The sequence below is a fragment of the Fukomys damarensis genome, unplaced genomic scaffold, assembly GCF_012274545.1.
Source record: "Fukomys damarensis isolate Sample0158 unplaced genomic scaffold, DMR_v1.0_HiC HiC_scaffold_20, whole genome shotgun sequence".
Taxonomy (NCBI): domain Eukaryota; kingdom Metazoa; phylum Chordata; class Mammalia; order Rodentia; family Bathyergidae; genus Fukomys; species Fukomys damarensis.
In genome coordinates, this window is record NW_022900932.1 from 4,739,251 (window position 1) to 4,751,216 (window position 11,966).

At 52.4% G+C, this 11,966-nt stretch overlaps 1 protein-coding gene across 2 annotated transcripts in view; it reads left to right on the forward strand.

Moving 5' to 3' along the window:
• Positions 1 to 10,667, forward strand: part of Rnf8 (ring finger protein 8) — a 23,426-nt gene extending 12,759 nt beyond the window's left edge. The window contains exons 4-8 of one of the 2 annotated variants that reach the window (XM_033766426.1): positions 398 to 487; positions 3,307 to 3,414; positions 5,223 to 5,427; positions 8,237 to 8,272; positions 9,867 to 10,667. In XM_033766426.1, the coding sequence (XP_033622317.1) occupies positions 398 to 487; positions 3,307 to 3,414; positions 5,223 to 5,427; positions 8,237 to 8,272; positions 9,867 to 9,883 (456 nt within the window). In that variant the 3' untranslated portion in view covers positions 9,884 to 10,667. The remainder of the gene's footprint in view (positions 1 to 397; positions 488 to 3,306; positions 3,415 to 5,222; positions 5,428 to 8,236; positions 8,273 to 9,866) is intronic. The other variant, XM_033766427.1, reaches the window with a different exon arrangement.
• The last annotated feature ends 1,299 nt before the right edge of the window (positions 10,668 to 11,966 follow it).

Consider the following 11,966-nt stretch of genomic DNA (forward strand, 5'->3'; position numbering starts at 1 on the left):
ACATGTGGTACGTGGGGTCGAACCCATAGCTTTGCACGTGCGAGGCAGGGGTTCTACCGCCAAGCCTCATCTCCAGCCTTTAATGCACTTTCCAGGGCCCAAGCATACAGAGTTGGACTCTGGAAGGCGGTGCAAGTTCTTGAGTTGATTTGCTTTGGTACCGAGGTTGGGTTAGTTCCAGAGGGACCAGTGGACTTCATAGCCTCTTTCCTGTCTGTGCATTTCCATGTAGAAAGCAGCAGGGAGGTAGGATGTCCTCAATGAAAGGAGGCTTTATTTTGAAATTGTCCACTCATTGATCCCTGAACCAGAGTCACTGGTTAAAGGCAAGCTTGTGTGGCTGAGAGGAGGCTGGCGTGCGGCCCATGCTGAGTATGTCTCTGCTGTGTTTCTGCAGCATCAGGCCCTGATGGAAGAGCTAAATCGCAGCAAGAAGGACTTTGAAACAATCATCCAAGCGAAGAACAAAGAGCTGGAGCAGACCAAGGTACTGGAAAGAAGATGGAGGTTTAGGCTTTGGTTAGTATGTGTAACTCAGCATCTTCAACAGTGCGAGGTTGCTATGGTGAACAGAGAGCGAGACCGTGGCTGCTCCTTGCCTCAGGGGAAATAACCTGTACAATTACTCAAGTCCAGAGAAGGTTCTGCCTGTGAGCAACATCTTATTTCCTTCCCCCGTTCAGAATCTTGAGTCCTGGGAATGAGACACCTGTGGCCTGCACTCCAGCCCTTTGTCTGTGGTGGACGCTCCTGCAGACTAACGAGTATTGCAGTCGAAACAGAAACAGTTCCTCTTAATGTGTTTATGTAATTCTTTCCCCTGGCACACCAGGGGAACCCTTATACATCTGACTGCCTGCCAGGGTCAGACCAGTAATAAAAGGGGTGATGGGGCTGGTGGAGGGAGGAGCAGTGTGGCCCCACCCCTAGGTCTTCTCTGCTTGGTCAGAAATGTGGGCCAGTGCTGTCAAGTCTTAGGATTTTTCCATAGCACATGGAAATCCTGATGTTGTGAAATATCCTGGTTTTCAAATACTGGCAAGCTCAGTTTAAAAAAAAAAAAAAAAAAATCCAAGTGCTACATAGTACATAAACAGCTTGTGTATTTATGGTGTGGCATGTGATGTTTCAACACATGTGTAAGTTCAGTTTTTGTGTGGGGTTTGTTTTTTTGGTACCTGGGATCGAACTTGGGACCTTGCACTTGCGAGGCAGGCGAAGGAACCCCTGAGCTAAGTCCCTGGCCCCTGTATGTGTCTTTTAACACCAGAAAGGGCAGGTAAACAAGTCTGCAGGCTGGATCAGTGGTTTGTAAGCTCTGACCTGAAGTGAAGACCTGAGTCTATCTGCTTCTCTCATCGCAGCCTACACCACCTTCAGCCCCACAGCTGAGAACAGACAGGAGGAAGAGGCTTGTTTCTTTTTCTCTTGCCTTTTCTTCACGTTCAGTCCTTGGTACCTTCTTCCTTAATTGCCAAGAAACCACAACTTATTTTTCCAGTGCTGGGAGTCAAACCCTGTGTTTTGGTGCACACCACGCATGTGCACTACACCTTCAGGCCCACCACATCTTTTTAAACCCAGAAACGTTCAGAACCGTAAGTTTTCAGGGAACACTGACCCTACTATGGGAAGGAGGCCTGACTCCTACAGCCCCAAACAGACTGACAGTGTTTGGGTCGTTAGAAGAGAAAGTAAACGATGAAAAATGAACCGGCCTCTTGAATGTAACCTAGAAAGGAGTTTCCGCTCCTCTCAAGGGCTCTCGTTGCTTTGTGTTGGAGAATGAGACACTAGCAGCTCTTCAGGTGAGCAGAACTAAAGCCGAGCAGGGTGGTGCACACCTGTAATCCCAGCATTCGGGAGGCCGAGGCAGGGTTCTAAGTCGAGGGCCAGCCTGGCCTAGGTAGTAAATTCATGATGTACAGAGTGAGACCCTATCTCAGAAAGAAAGGGAAAAAAAGACAAAAGCAGCAACAGAAAAGAATGGCCCCTGAGGTCCTCCCTGAAAAGCACAACCATGGGGGAAGCACAGGCACTGGAGGGCAGGGTGGGAAGTGGAGAGCAGCGCAGAGCTGGGTGCTGAGGGAGCCGAGCTCCCGCTTCCCGTTGGGGACCCGGTGTTCGCCAGGGAAGAGGCAGCTGCAGGAACACAAGCCAGTTCTGGCCTCTCTGTCTGCCTTGTGCAGGGAGGTTTCCGTTGTTTGAGATGGTGTGCTATTACCACTGAGCTGCAGAGTGCTATAGACTACTTTAGTAATCACTTTCATTTCTTTTCCCTTTGGTTAATTTTGAGGAAGGAGACAGGAACTACACTGCAGATTCTGGAAAAGCCGTGTCTTAGTTCATTTAGGGTGCTGGCAGCTTGGAGTCGGCCCACAGAGGCTCCTGCGTGCCATGCGTCCTCACGGGGTGCGAGAGGGAACGAGCTCCTTGGCCTCTTGTCTTTCATAAGCCCAGCAATCCTTTCCCACCAGCCCACCCAGTCACCTCCCAAGGCCCCGCGTCTTACCACTGTCACATTGTGGTTAGGTTTCAGCATGAGTTGTGAGGGCCATAGAGCACGGGGAGAGGAAAGAAAGGAATTCGTGCTCGGGAAAGTGAAAGGTGGATCAGAGGACGTAGGGAGAGGGAGGATGAGAAAGGGGTCAGGAGATGGAGGGAGGGAGAGGGAGGGAGGGAAGGGGATGAAAAATGAACGGAGTTGTGCTGTGTGCATGACCAACTCTGAACGAGGCGCGTAATCGCACCGCAAGCGTGCTATAAAAGCTAAAAAGCGAAGGAAAAAAAGGAAGCTAGTGTTGTGTATTAGAAAGCAATTCTTGGCCGGGTATTTAGCTCAGTGGTTGCGCCGCCTGTCTTGCAAGTGCAAGGTCCCGAGTTCGAACTCTGGTACCATTAAAAAAAGGCAATTCTTGCTATGTAGTTCAGGCTGGCCTCGAACTCGGCAGTCCTGCCTCAGCTAGCCAAGTGCTGGGATCACAAGCGTGAGCCGCCACCACACCCAGCCTTTTTTATTTTGAGGCAGGATCCCATCCTGTGTAGCTGGGCTGCTAGCCGAGGCAGGCCTTGAATTCTCTTATCTTCCTGCTCAGCCTCCAGAGGACCCGGATTGTAGGTGTGCTCACCGCGCCTGGCTAGAAAGCGGAATTCTGAATTCATGGGGAAAGTGCTTTCTCCTTCTGTTGCTGCACAAGAAAGGGTGTTAACCTGACCCCTCCTGAACCCCGCGGTAAACCGTCGGCCTTGCCTTGTCCTGTGCTGCCTTCACGGCAGCCTGCTCGAGCACAGTGTGTGTCTTTGCAGGAAGAAAAGGACAAGGTACAAGCACAGAAGGAAGAGGTTCTGAGCCACATGAATGACGTGCTAGAGAATGAGCTGCAGTGCATTATCTGCTCGGAGTACTTCATCGAGGTAATCAAGAAAGGCCTCTCCTTCCGTGCTCCAGCCCGAGGGCCTGTGAGCTCTCCAGGCTGCTTCTGCTGAAGGGAAGCCTCCCGAAGACACTTCCAGGAGCTTCTTACGGCTGTGGGCTATCAGAGTCACCTCCAGAGATGCCCCTCCTGAGGTTATGTGCAGCTCTTGCCCGCTGCTGTCCTTTTCCCGTACTTACTCTTGAATATGTGTGTAGTGCGGTTGACATCTTAGCTGCGATAAAGCCTTTAACTGCTGTTAGGGGGAAACGTGTGGCCAGCGTTTGAATTTTGAAGTATGAGACAGAAGCTGCCCAGGATAGCTTTTCTTTCTTTACCCTGAGTGGGCATAAGGCTTGCAGTGCCACCTTTAAACTGGGCAGTGCATGTCGCCAATGCGTGGTCACTTGGGGAATTCAGGGGCTAAGTTGAATATATTTCACAGGCTCTGAGACTCCTTTTGAAAATGAAACCTTTCTCTCCTAGGCTGCTAGTTGTTATCCTGTCGTATTTTCCCACTAGCTGTTTTAGTTTTCATAAATTTCTACCATTTGTGACCAGTTTGACTTAAATACAAGTGTTAAGCTGAGGTTGGAGAGTAGCAGTTCTTAAACTGCTTTACAGAGGAAAACACACACACTCTTCCTCTTAGGCAGCTGTAGGGAGGCTGTACCTCTTCACCAAGTGAAAGTCTGCGTCCTCTCTTGGGCCGACCTGCTTCTTTTGCTCCGAGTCCATTTCGACTTCACGTTGTAATTTCTCCAGCAGTTCCGGTCAGGTGATTCCAAGCCCACTGTTGTTCTGACAGGGCTTAGATAGGACGCCAGCAGAGGAAGTTGAGGAAAGGAAGGTTGGAGAGGGTGGCACGCCAGCCGCCTCAGAGTGTCCGCTCAGCTGGAAGAGACACACGGCTTCCCCGTGTGGGGTTAATCGTGCTGCCTGACCTGCTCTGCTGCCCACCTTCTCAAAGGTCACCCATCCCAAAGGCGGGAGTGAGGACTTGTGAACCTCAGAAAAACTTGTATCATAGAAGACACACATGAACACGAGTATAAGAGAATAGTTTATATTCTTGGGCGTGAAAAGAGCACTGGCAGAAATCTGGCCAAATCTAAGGATTCTGCAGAAGAGCCCCCTCAAGGACAAGTTCTCTCTTCAAAGGTGTATTTACCATTTACCCACGGATCCCGTCACTGAACTAGATAGAATAGGTTTAGCCAGCCCGTTACAGCTTTCAGTTCCTTTTCACCCAGAACCCGGGACCTCACGCGTGCTAAGTAAACACTCTACAGCTGTGCTAATCCCCAGCACCTCACCCAGCCTTTTTATATTACTTCACTTTTTAAGTCTCTTTAGGGATGGTAACTCTGTTACTCTGAATATTCAGTATAAGCTTCCCATGATCTATTAAAACTGAGGTGCTGGTTCAGCATTAGCAGGACATGAATGAATTTTAATAAGAGAATTAGGGATATTCAGTATTTGTAGCACAGCATTCGCACACTTAGCACTCACATCCCGTGTCATTTTTTTAAAGTGATTAAGGCACAGTTGGCGGCTGGTGGAATAAAACAGGCAAATCAGCTACCTGGGGCGTGACTCTGTGACTGACTGAGTCTGTGGCCTCACTTGAGCTTAAGACCCCTGAGAAAGGAGGAAATGAGTCATGACCGTGAAGCTTCACATTTCCCAGCTCCAGGAATGGCCGGGGTCCCCTTGTGAGTCCACAGGTGAGGCTGCAGCGACTCCGCTGTGCCCCTGGAAGTACCTCCTGCTGCAGCTTGAGGACGTGTCCCGCTTGCCTTGTAGGCTGTCACCTTGAACTGCGCCCACAGCTTCTGCTCCTATTGTATCAGTGAGTGGATGAAGCGGAAGATAGAGTGTCCCATTTGTCGGAAGGACATCAAGTCCAAAACTCACTCCCTCGTTCTGGACAACTGCATTGATAAGATGGTGGACAGTCTGAGCTCAGAAGTGAAGGAACGGCGGATTGACCTCATGAGGGAAAGAAAAGGTGAGTGGGTGTGAGAATCTCTACCCCCAGCGAAGAACTTCCTTTCGGACTTCAACAGGTTGTATGTGTTTGTTTATTTTTTTGATTGGGGAGTGAGAAAGTCAAATAAATAATAACAGCTATTACCCTTTGTGGCACTGTGGCCCCTGGCTGGGCGTGCTGGTGCACAGCTGTAATCCTGGCTAACTGGGAGGCTCAGCGGGAATTCAGAGCTGGCCACTGTATTGACCTTTAGATGGTGCTGTTGCTCAAGACAGTTTAGTTGCTGTGTGGGATTTATAAAAACTTTTGAGTTGGAGCCAGGTATGGTGGCGCCTACCTGTAATTCCAGCATCTGGGTGGCTGAGGCAGGAGAATTGCCACAAATTCATGCCCAGCCAGAACTACATACCAAGATCTTGTCTCAAACCAAAAAATGAATCTGGAGTTGAGTAGATAATTATAAATAAAATGTGTACAAGTCAAAGACTCACACGTGGAGAATGCCCAAAGAAAACACGTACAAGTCAAGTCCTATTTATAAGAGTCATAGCTGAAGTCTACAAATTGGTGACATATTAAGCTAAAGAGTTATAAATGTAATCCTGCTGTCTTTGAGGATCCTAACGGCTTTACTAAAAGTCTCTCATCGGAGCTTCAGTAGATCGGCTGGGGAGAGGTGGGTGATCCCCGAAATGGACTGTGCTTCCTTGGAGGTGTCTGCTCAGTCGGGCCTGTGTGAAGGGCTGCAGTTACTCTGCTTGAGACCTGAAGGTCTTGGCAGCAAAACATTGCGGTGTGTTTTGGAGCAGAGCCCAAGGAAGCTGATGGATGGGAAAGTTGTTGGGTAGGGTGCACGGTGCAGGAAAGCAGGGCGGGCGGATACATTACCTGATCGGCCCCTTACGTAGTCCGGCCCCACGTGCGAGGCTTCGTGAGCTGGCTGCACGTCATGGGCCCATCAGGAAGGAAGGGGCAGCTCGCTGCCTGCCCTCCAGGTGCCCCCTGGCCGCCGGACACCTTGTTCTGGGTCTCAGGTTGTACCTTTCTCACATCCAGAGGAGCTAGAAGACCGTAAAGGCCAAACCAGGAAGAGTGGGATCCCTGTTGACTGCTGCTTTTCCCAGCCCCTCAGCAGGTGCCAGCCACTGAGGAGGCCCGGGTCCTGGCGCTGATCTGCGGCACTATGGTGCAAAAGCTGCCTCGGGTGCTGAGCAGAGTGGGGACTGCGAGCTCCTCACAGAACAGGAAGTGTGCTTGAGCCTGGGGCCGGAGGGAGGGTGTGGTGGCCTCTGTGCTCTACTGTGGCCGGTTTTCAGTCACCACAGAGTTCCACTCCAAGGGGCTTGTGCTCCGGCAGAATCCATCGCTTCCATCCACCTCCCCTCACCACAGGGCGCTGCACCAGGCAGCGGGACAAGGGCTGAGCACGGCTGTCTGGCGGAGGAGACAGACAGGCGAGTGGGCGGTGTGATGCGCTCTCCAGCTGGGCCCCTTACTGTGACCTGGGTAGGTGGAGAGGTGCAGAGATCTGCGGAGGAGGTGGATGCAACTGAGCCTTAAAGCTTCCCTAGCGGGAGCTTTCCGAGCAGAAGAAACTGTGTAAGGAAAGCACAGAGGGACGCGAAAGCAGTGACCGGCCCACTCCTGCGCTGCCGCCTGTGTGAGACCCGGCGCTTGCGTGGTATAAGACGTGGAGGAGAAGGCCACGGCTTGGGAAGCGCTCCCCGGGCCCTGGTGGTGCTTGCTTTTCCTTCCCTTTCCTGTCCTAGGGGATCCAGGTTTGCACAGGACCCGGTAGTGGCCTTTGAGCTGCAGCGCACGGTCTGAGTCGGGATGGTGACGCTGCTGCAGCCTGCCCAGCTCCCTGCCTGGGCTCCTCTCCCAGGTCTGCACGCGAGGGTGACTTCACGACACCGGGAGGGAAGGACGAGCCCGAGTCCCCGTTCACCTCTGCACCCCTTACGCAGTTGGTTGTGCAGAGGGAACAGACTCGCCGCTCCCTCCCAGGGTGAGGGGCCGCTCCCGGCCCTGTCAGTGCAGGGTTGCACAGGACACGCGGGCGGCCGCGACAGCAGCTCCGCAGCCGTCTCCACGTGTGCAGTTAGCAGTGAGGGAATGCTCTGGGAGGTTTGCTCGGTGTGGACAGGGCTGCCGTGCCCGAGATAGGGAAGGGCGCATCCATGCCCTCATCGGCTGAGCTGGGCTTCGGTGTGGGGTTAGAGGAAAGCCTCCGTGCAGAAGCAGCCCTGCTTGCGTGTTAGAGAGTGCACGTTTAAAAAGGACCAATATAGAAACCGGAAACTAGGACTGGCAAGGGTATATGTGCTGGCTTTGACACTGCGGCCAGGCCCTGAGCAGGAACTGCTCTTCCCTGCACTCAAAGGGGCCGTGTGCTCCCGTGTCACCCCCAGCCGCCCCTGGGAAGTTCCAGATGGAGGAGGGGAGCCTCGTGACTGTCCCTTGCGGTCACATGACTCTGGGGACCAGAAGAGTGATGTGTGAGTGTGCCTGGTCCCCAGTTGGAGAACAGATTCTCAGGAGCTGGGGTCCATCCCAGACTTCCAGAGTTTGGGCCCACGGTTAACCGTGGCTTTCTGGAATGTGGCCCTGGGATTCCTTCAGAAGGGAGCGGGTATGGGCCGGGATTTAGCTGCGTGGTTCTGGTGCCTGCTTTGCAAGTGCAAGGACCCGAGTTCGATCCCCGGTACCAGAAAAACAAACAAACAGAAGGGACGGGGTAGAGGCCCCTCCCCTGCTTCCGCTGTCCTGTGGGCAGTAGGTGGTTGCTCCACAAGCGTGTTAACACTGTCCCTTTCTTTTTTTCCAGTCCTGGGGATCAGACCCAAGGCCTTGCGCATGTCAGGCAAGTGCTCTACCCCTGAGTTACATCCCCAGTGCCACCCTCTAGCAGTTTGGCTTTCTCTAGTAGTTTCTGTGGGTTCTATTTAGCAAACCAAAAGGCAAAAAATCTAGAAACAAGACCATTGAAATGAGACATTGGTCCTTTAGAACAGTGATTTCCCTTGCTGCCTGCTGCTGCAACGAGCACGCCGGTGCGCTGTGGGAAAGGGGCTGAGCCACAGCTTCTGTGGTTTGTGTGCTGAGAGCCTGGGGGGTCCCTGCTACACCACTAGCTCCTGTGGCTTGAAAGGAGGGGCAGCTGGCGGAGTCTCCCTGGAAGCCTTTTCCCTTTCTGGCCATCTTTTGCAGGAAGACAGCCCCGCACGGGGATGCTCGCAAGAGTGGCTGAAGGAAAGAGTTCGGGGTCTGCAGGGGCTTTTAACGCACCCCGAGGACCCCCGTGAAAGGCAGGACATCGTGCCTAAGGGAAAGCGGCTCTCAGCAGGGGTGGGGTGGGTGAGGGTGTCCACGCGCTTGCACTTACGTAGTATGTGTCTAACACTGTCTTAATATTTTGACTTGTATTTATTTTATTTCATTTTTGGGTACCGGGGATTAAACTTGGGACCAAACTCAGGACCTTGCGCTTGCAAGGCAGGTGGCAGAACCACTGAACTGAATCCCCGGCCCTATTTTGACTTTTAAAAATTTATGCTAGGGCTGGGGATTTAGCTTAGTGGTTCTGATGCCTTCCTTGCAAGTGCAAGGGCCCAAGTTCAATCCCCAGTACCAAAAAAAAAAAAAAAAAAAAAAAAAAAAGGCTTTACAGAGTATCAAGGGATGGAAAATTAACAAAATTATTTTAGATTTTTCTTCTCTGTTACCAGTCCCCCCCGCTTTTTTTTGTCTCCTGTTGTCCTTGTCGTTTGAATAGGGTTTTCCTCTGCTTAATTTGTGTCCCTGTCACCCTTAACTGACACTTCAGAATACACAATTTGAAATAAGGGCATCCCGGGAACTGCCCCCACCCCAGGAGGGGTGACCCCTCCTGGAGGTCAGCTGTGGGATGGATCAGACTATGGGCAGCGACCGCCCAGAAAGGCCTAGGAGCTCGAGTTCCTAGTTGGCTGTAGTCCTTGTGCTTTCCCATCCGAGGTAGAAAGCTGTTCCCTGACGTCAGTGTTCAGTGGTGGGAGGTCTTCTCCCCGTCAGCAGGAGCACTTTCCGTTCACGCCCACAGTTCAGGGGGGCCTCCTTCCTGCCTCCCCAGGGCCTGGAGAGTTGGGTGTGAGGGAACCAGGCCGTGCCAGAGGGGATGGTCGGGGCTCACCTGGACTCCTGCTCCCTCGAGACAGCAGTGCAGGGAGGCCGTGACCCGCACCTCCCTTGTCCGGAGGTGAAGATCCGCGCTGGCTGGCCCGCTGGGGTGCAGTTGCTGCCGGAGGCTGGTAGGGCAGTGGCCACAGCCACCAGCTCAGCTCGCCCGGTGGGAGCAGACTGAGCCGGGAGATGTGTTCTGACTTCTCCTTTCTCCCTTCTATCAGGCGGCAGGCGTGGGAGCAGGGCGGCCAGGGAGGTTGCAGCCTCCTCATTTCTCCTTGTGTTCCTTTCCAAAGCCAAGAGGCTGTCATGAAGACTGCTGTGGTGTCGGAGAGGCTCCCAGCACGGGAGCTCGAGGTGGGCTGGAGGAGGCTGTCCGGGCGACCCGGCCCTGTGGACGTCATCTGAGAGGCCACGTGGGACAGAGCCTGCCGCAGGAGGCGCAGCATCGTGTGTTTTCCTTGGTGGCCCACTGTCCTCACTGTTGGAGCCCCCGCAGGTCTCGGCACCTGCTGCTTCAGGGTACTTACCAGACTGCTTCACTGCACACTGAATGAGCTGTTGAGTTGTTTGTTTTTTCATTTGTCGTTACTGTTTTTGATACCTCAGAAACGCCGCTGTTGACCTTTGTTTTGGACACTAGGGTGTGACTCATGGCTGCCCCTGAAGGCAGCCTGTATTTTGAGGCTGGCTCACCTCTTTTTTTGTGAAAGGAAGATGTCATTTCTTGAGAATAAAATGTAGAACCTATTGGTTCCTCAGCTGGGCTTTGGCGTTATTTACCTGCCTTCCCTTCCAGCTCCCAGACGCTCTCACAAGCAAACACAGGCAGCTCATAGATTACAGCCAAGAAAGTGGATCGGATGATAGACTTCAGAGTGTGCCAGCGGAGAAGTCAAGCCAAGGTCACAGCCTCACCAGGTGGGGGCTGCGCATCCTCGGACTGGCCTCACCTGCTGTGGGCTGGGCTCAGCCCCGTCCGTCCTGCAGCCGGTGTGTGAAGACTGCCCAGGTCTCCACCATGGTGTCCTCGGCGCGTGGACAGTGATTTTTTGAGAGCTCTGTGTGCTGGCTTTTTTTCTTTTTTTCTTTCTTTTTTTTTTTTTTTAATTAAAAATTATCTCTCTGGAATCCATTTCCCCTTTTTAAATAAAAAGAAAAGGTTGATGTTTGGGAGATAGAAGCTTAGGACAATCTGTGGTATCCTTGGTTACCAGGGATGAGAATGAGGGAAAACAGGTCTGAAGAGCGGTCATTTGAGACACAGAGCCCCTAATTAGGATTGTTCCTCTCCCTTTTTATTGTCTACCTACCTGCGTGTGCGTGTGTGTGCGTGTGTGTGCGTGCGTGTGTGTGTGTGTGTCTTACTGGGGATTGAACCTAGGGCCTCCCTCTTGCAAGGATCACACTCTACCACTGAGCAATGTCCTTTTTATTTCCTTTTAAGACAGATTCGCTAAGTTGCCCAGGGTGTCCTCGAACCTGTAACTGTCCTGCCTCAGCCTTGTGTGTGGGGTTCTTATACCCCATGTGTTTTCATATAGAGTTGGAAACTACTAACTTGGCAACCTGTAAGAGATGGCAGGAGTTTTCTGTTCTGAATATGCTCTGGCTACTAATTCTGGAGTCCCTAGTCGTCTTTTCTGTCTTCTCTCCATAATTACTGATTGAAATACTGGTAGAGGGCATACAGCTCAGTGGTAGAGCACTTGTGTGTTAAATCCCCAGCACTGAAAAAAAAAATACTGTAGGGGAGGAGGAAGTAAAGTTAAACAGAAAAATTATTTTACAAATATTATTATAATCACTTTATAAAAATTGTGGAACAGAACAGAAGGAAAAGATTGGAGTCCTTGGGGTGGGCTCACAGGCACAGGCTGGGCGGCAGGGTACAGGGGAGGCGGCAGGGCCATGGGCCGTGGGTGGAGTGCGGGAGTCTGGGCTGATGGACAGCGAATGTCCAGACCCACCGCCTGAGAAGATTTGGAAAAAGGAGGAGAGTGAGGCAGAGGTCCGGCGGCTGCAGTGCCTGGCCAAGGCCGAGCAGGACAAGCAGCTGCTCCCGCCACCCTCGGAGCGTGGCCACCGCAGGCCCAGCTCCTGTGTCCGCGCCCAGGCCTTCCTCTGAGTTCCCTTCCAAGATGCAGTCGCCTGTCGCCAGCCTCTGCGGAGAAGGCACGGACTGCGAAGTTTTGATACTGGGATTCAAATTGGCTGTTGGCGATGCGATAAAGATGTGTCGGCTTGGGTTAAAAACTGCAGAACTATAGGCAGGGAAGATTTGATTGGCTTCTGTGTGGAAAGGCTCCTCCACCGGGAGCTCAGGAGCTCCCTGAAGACCGTGGGGTCCCTTAACCGAACTACTTCAGTGGAGACTGATTTGCACCCCTTCTGAG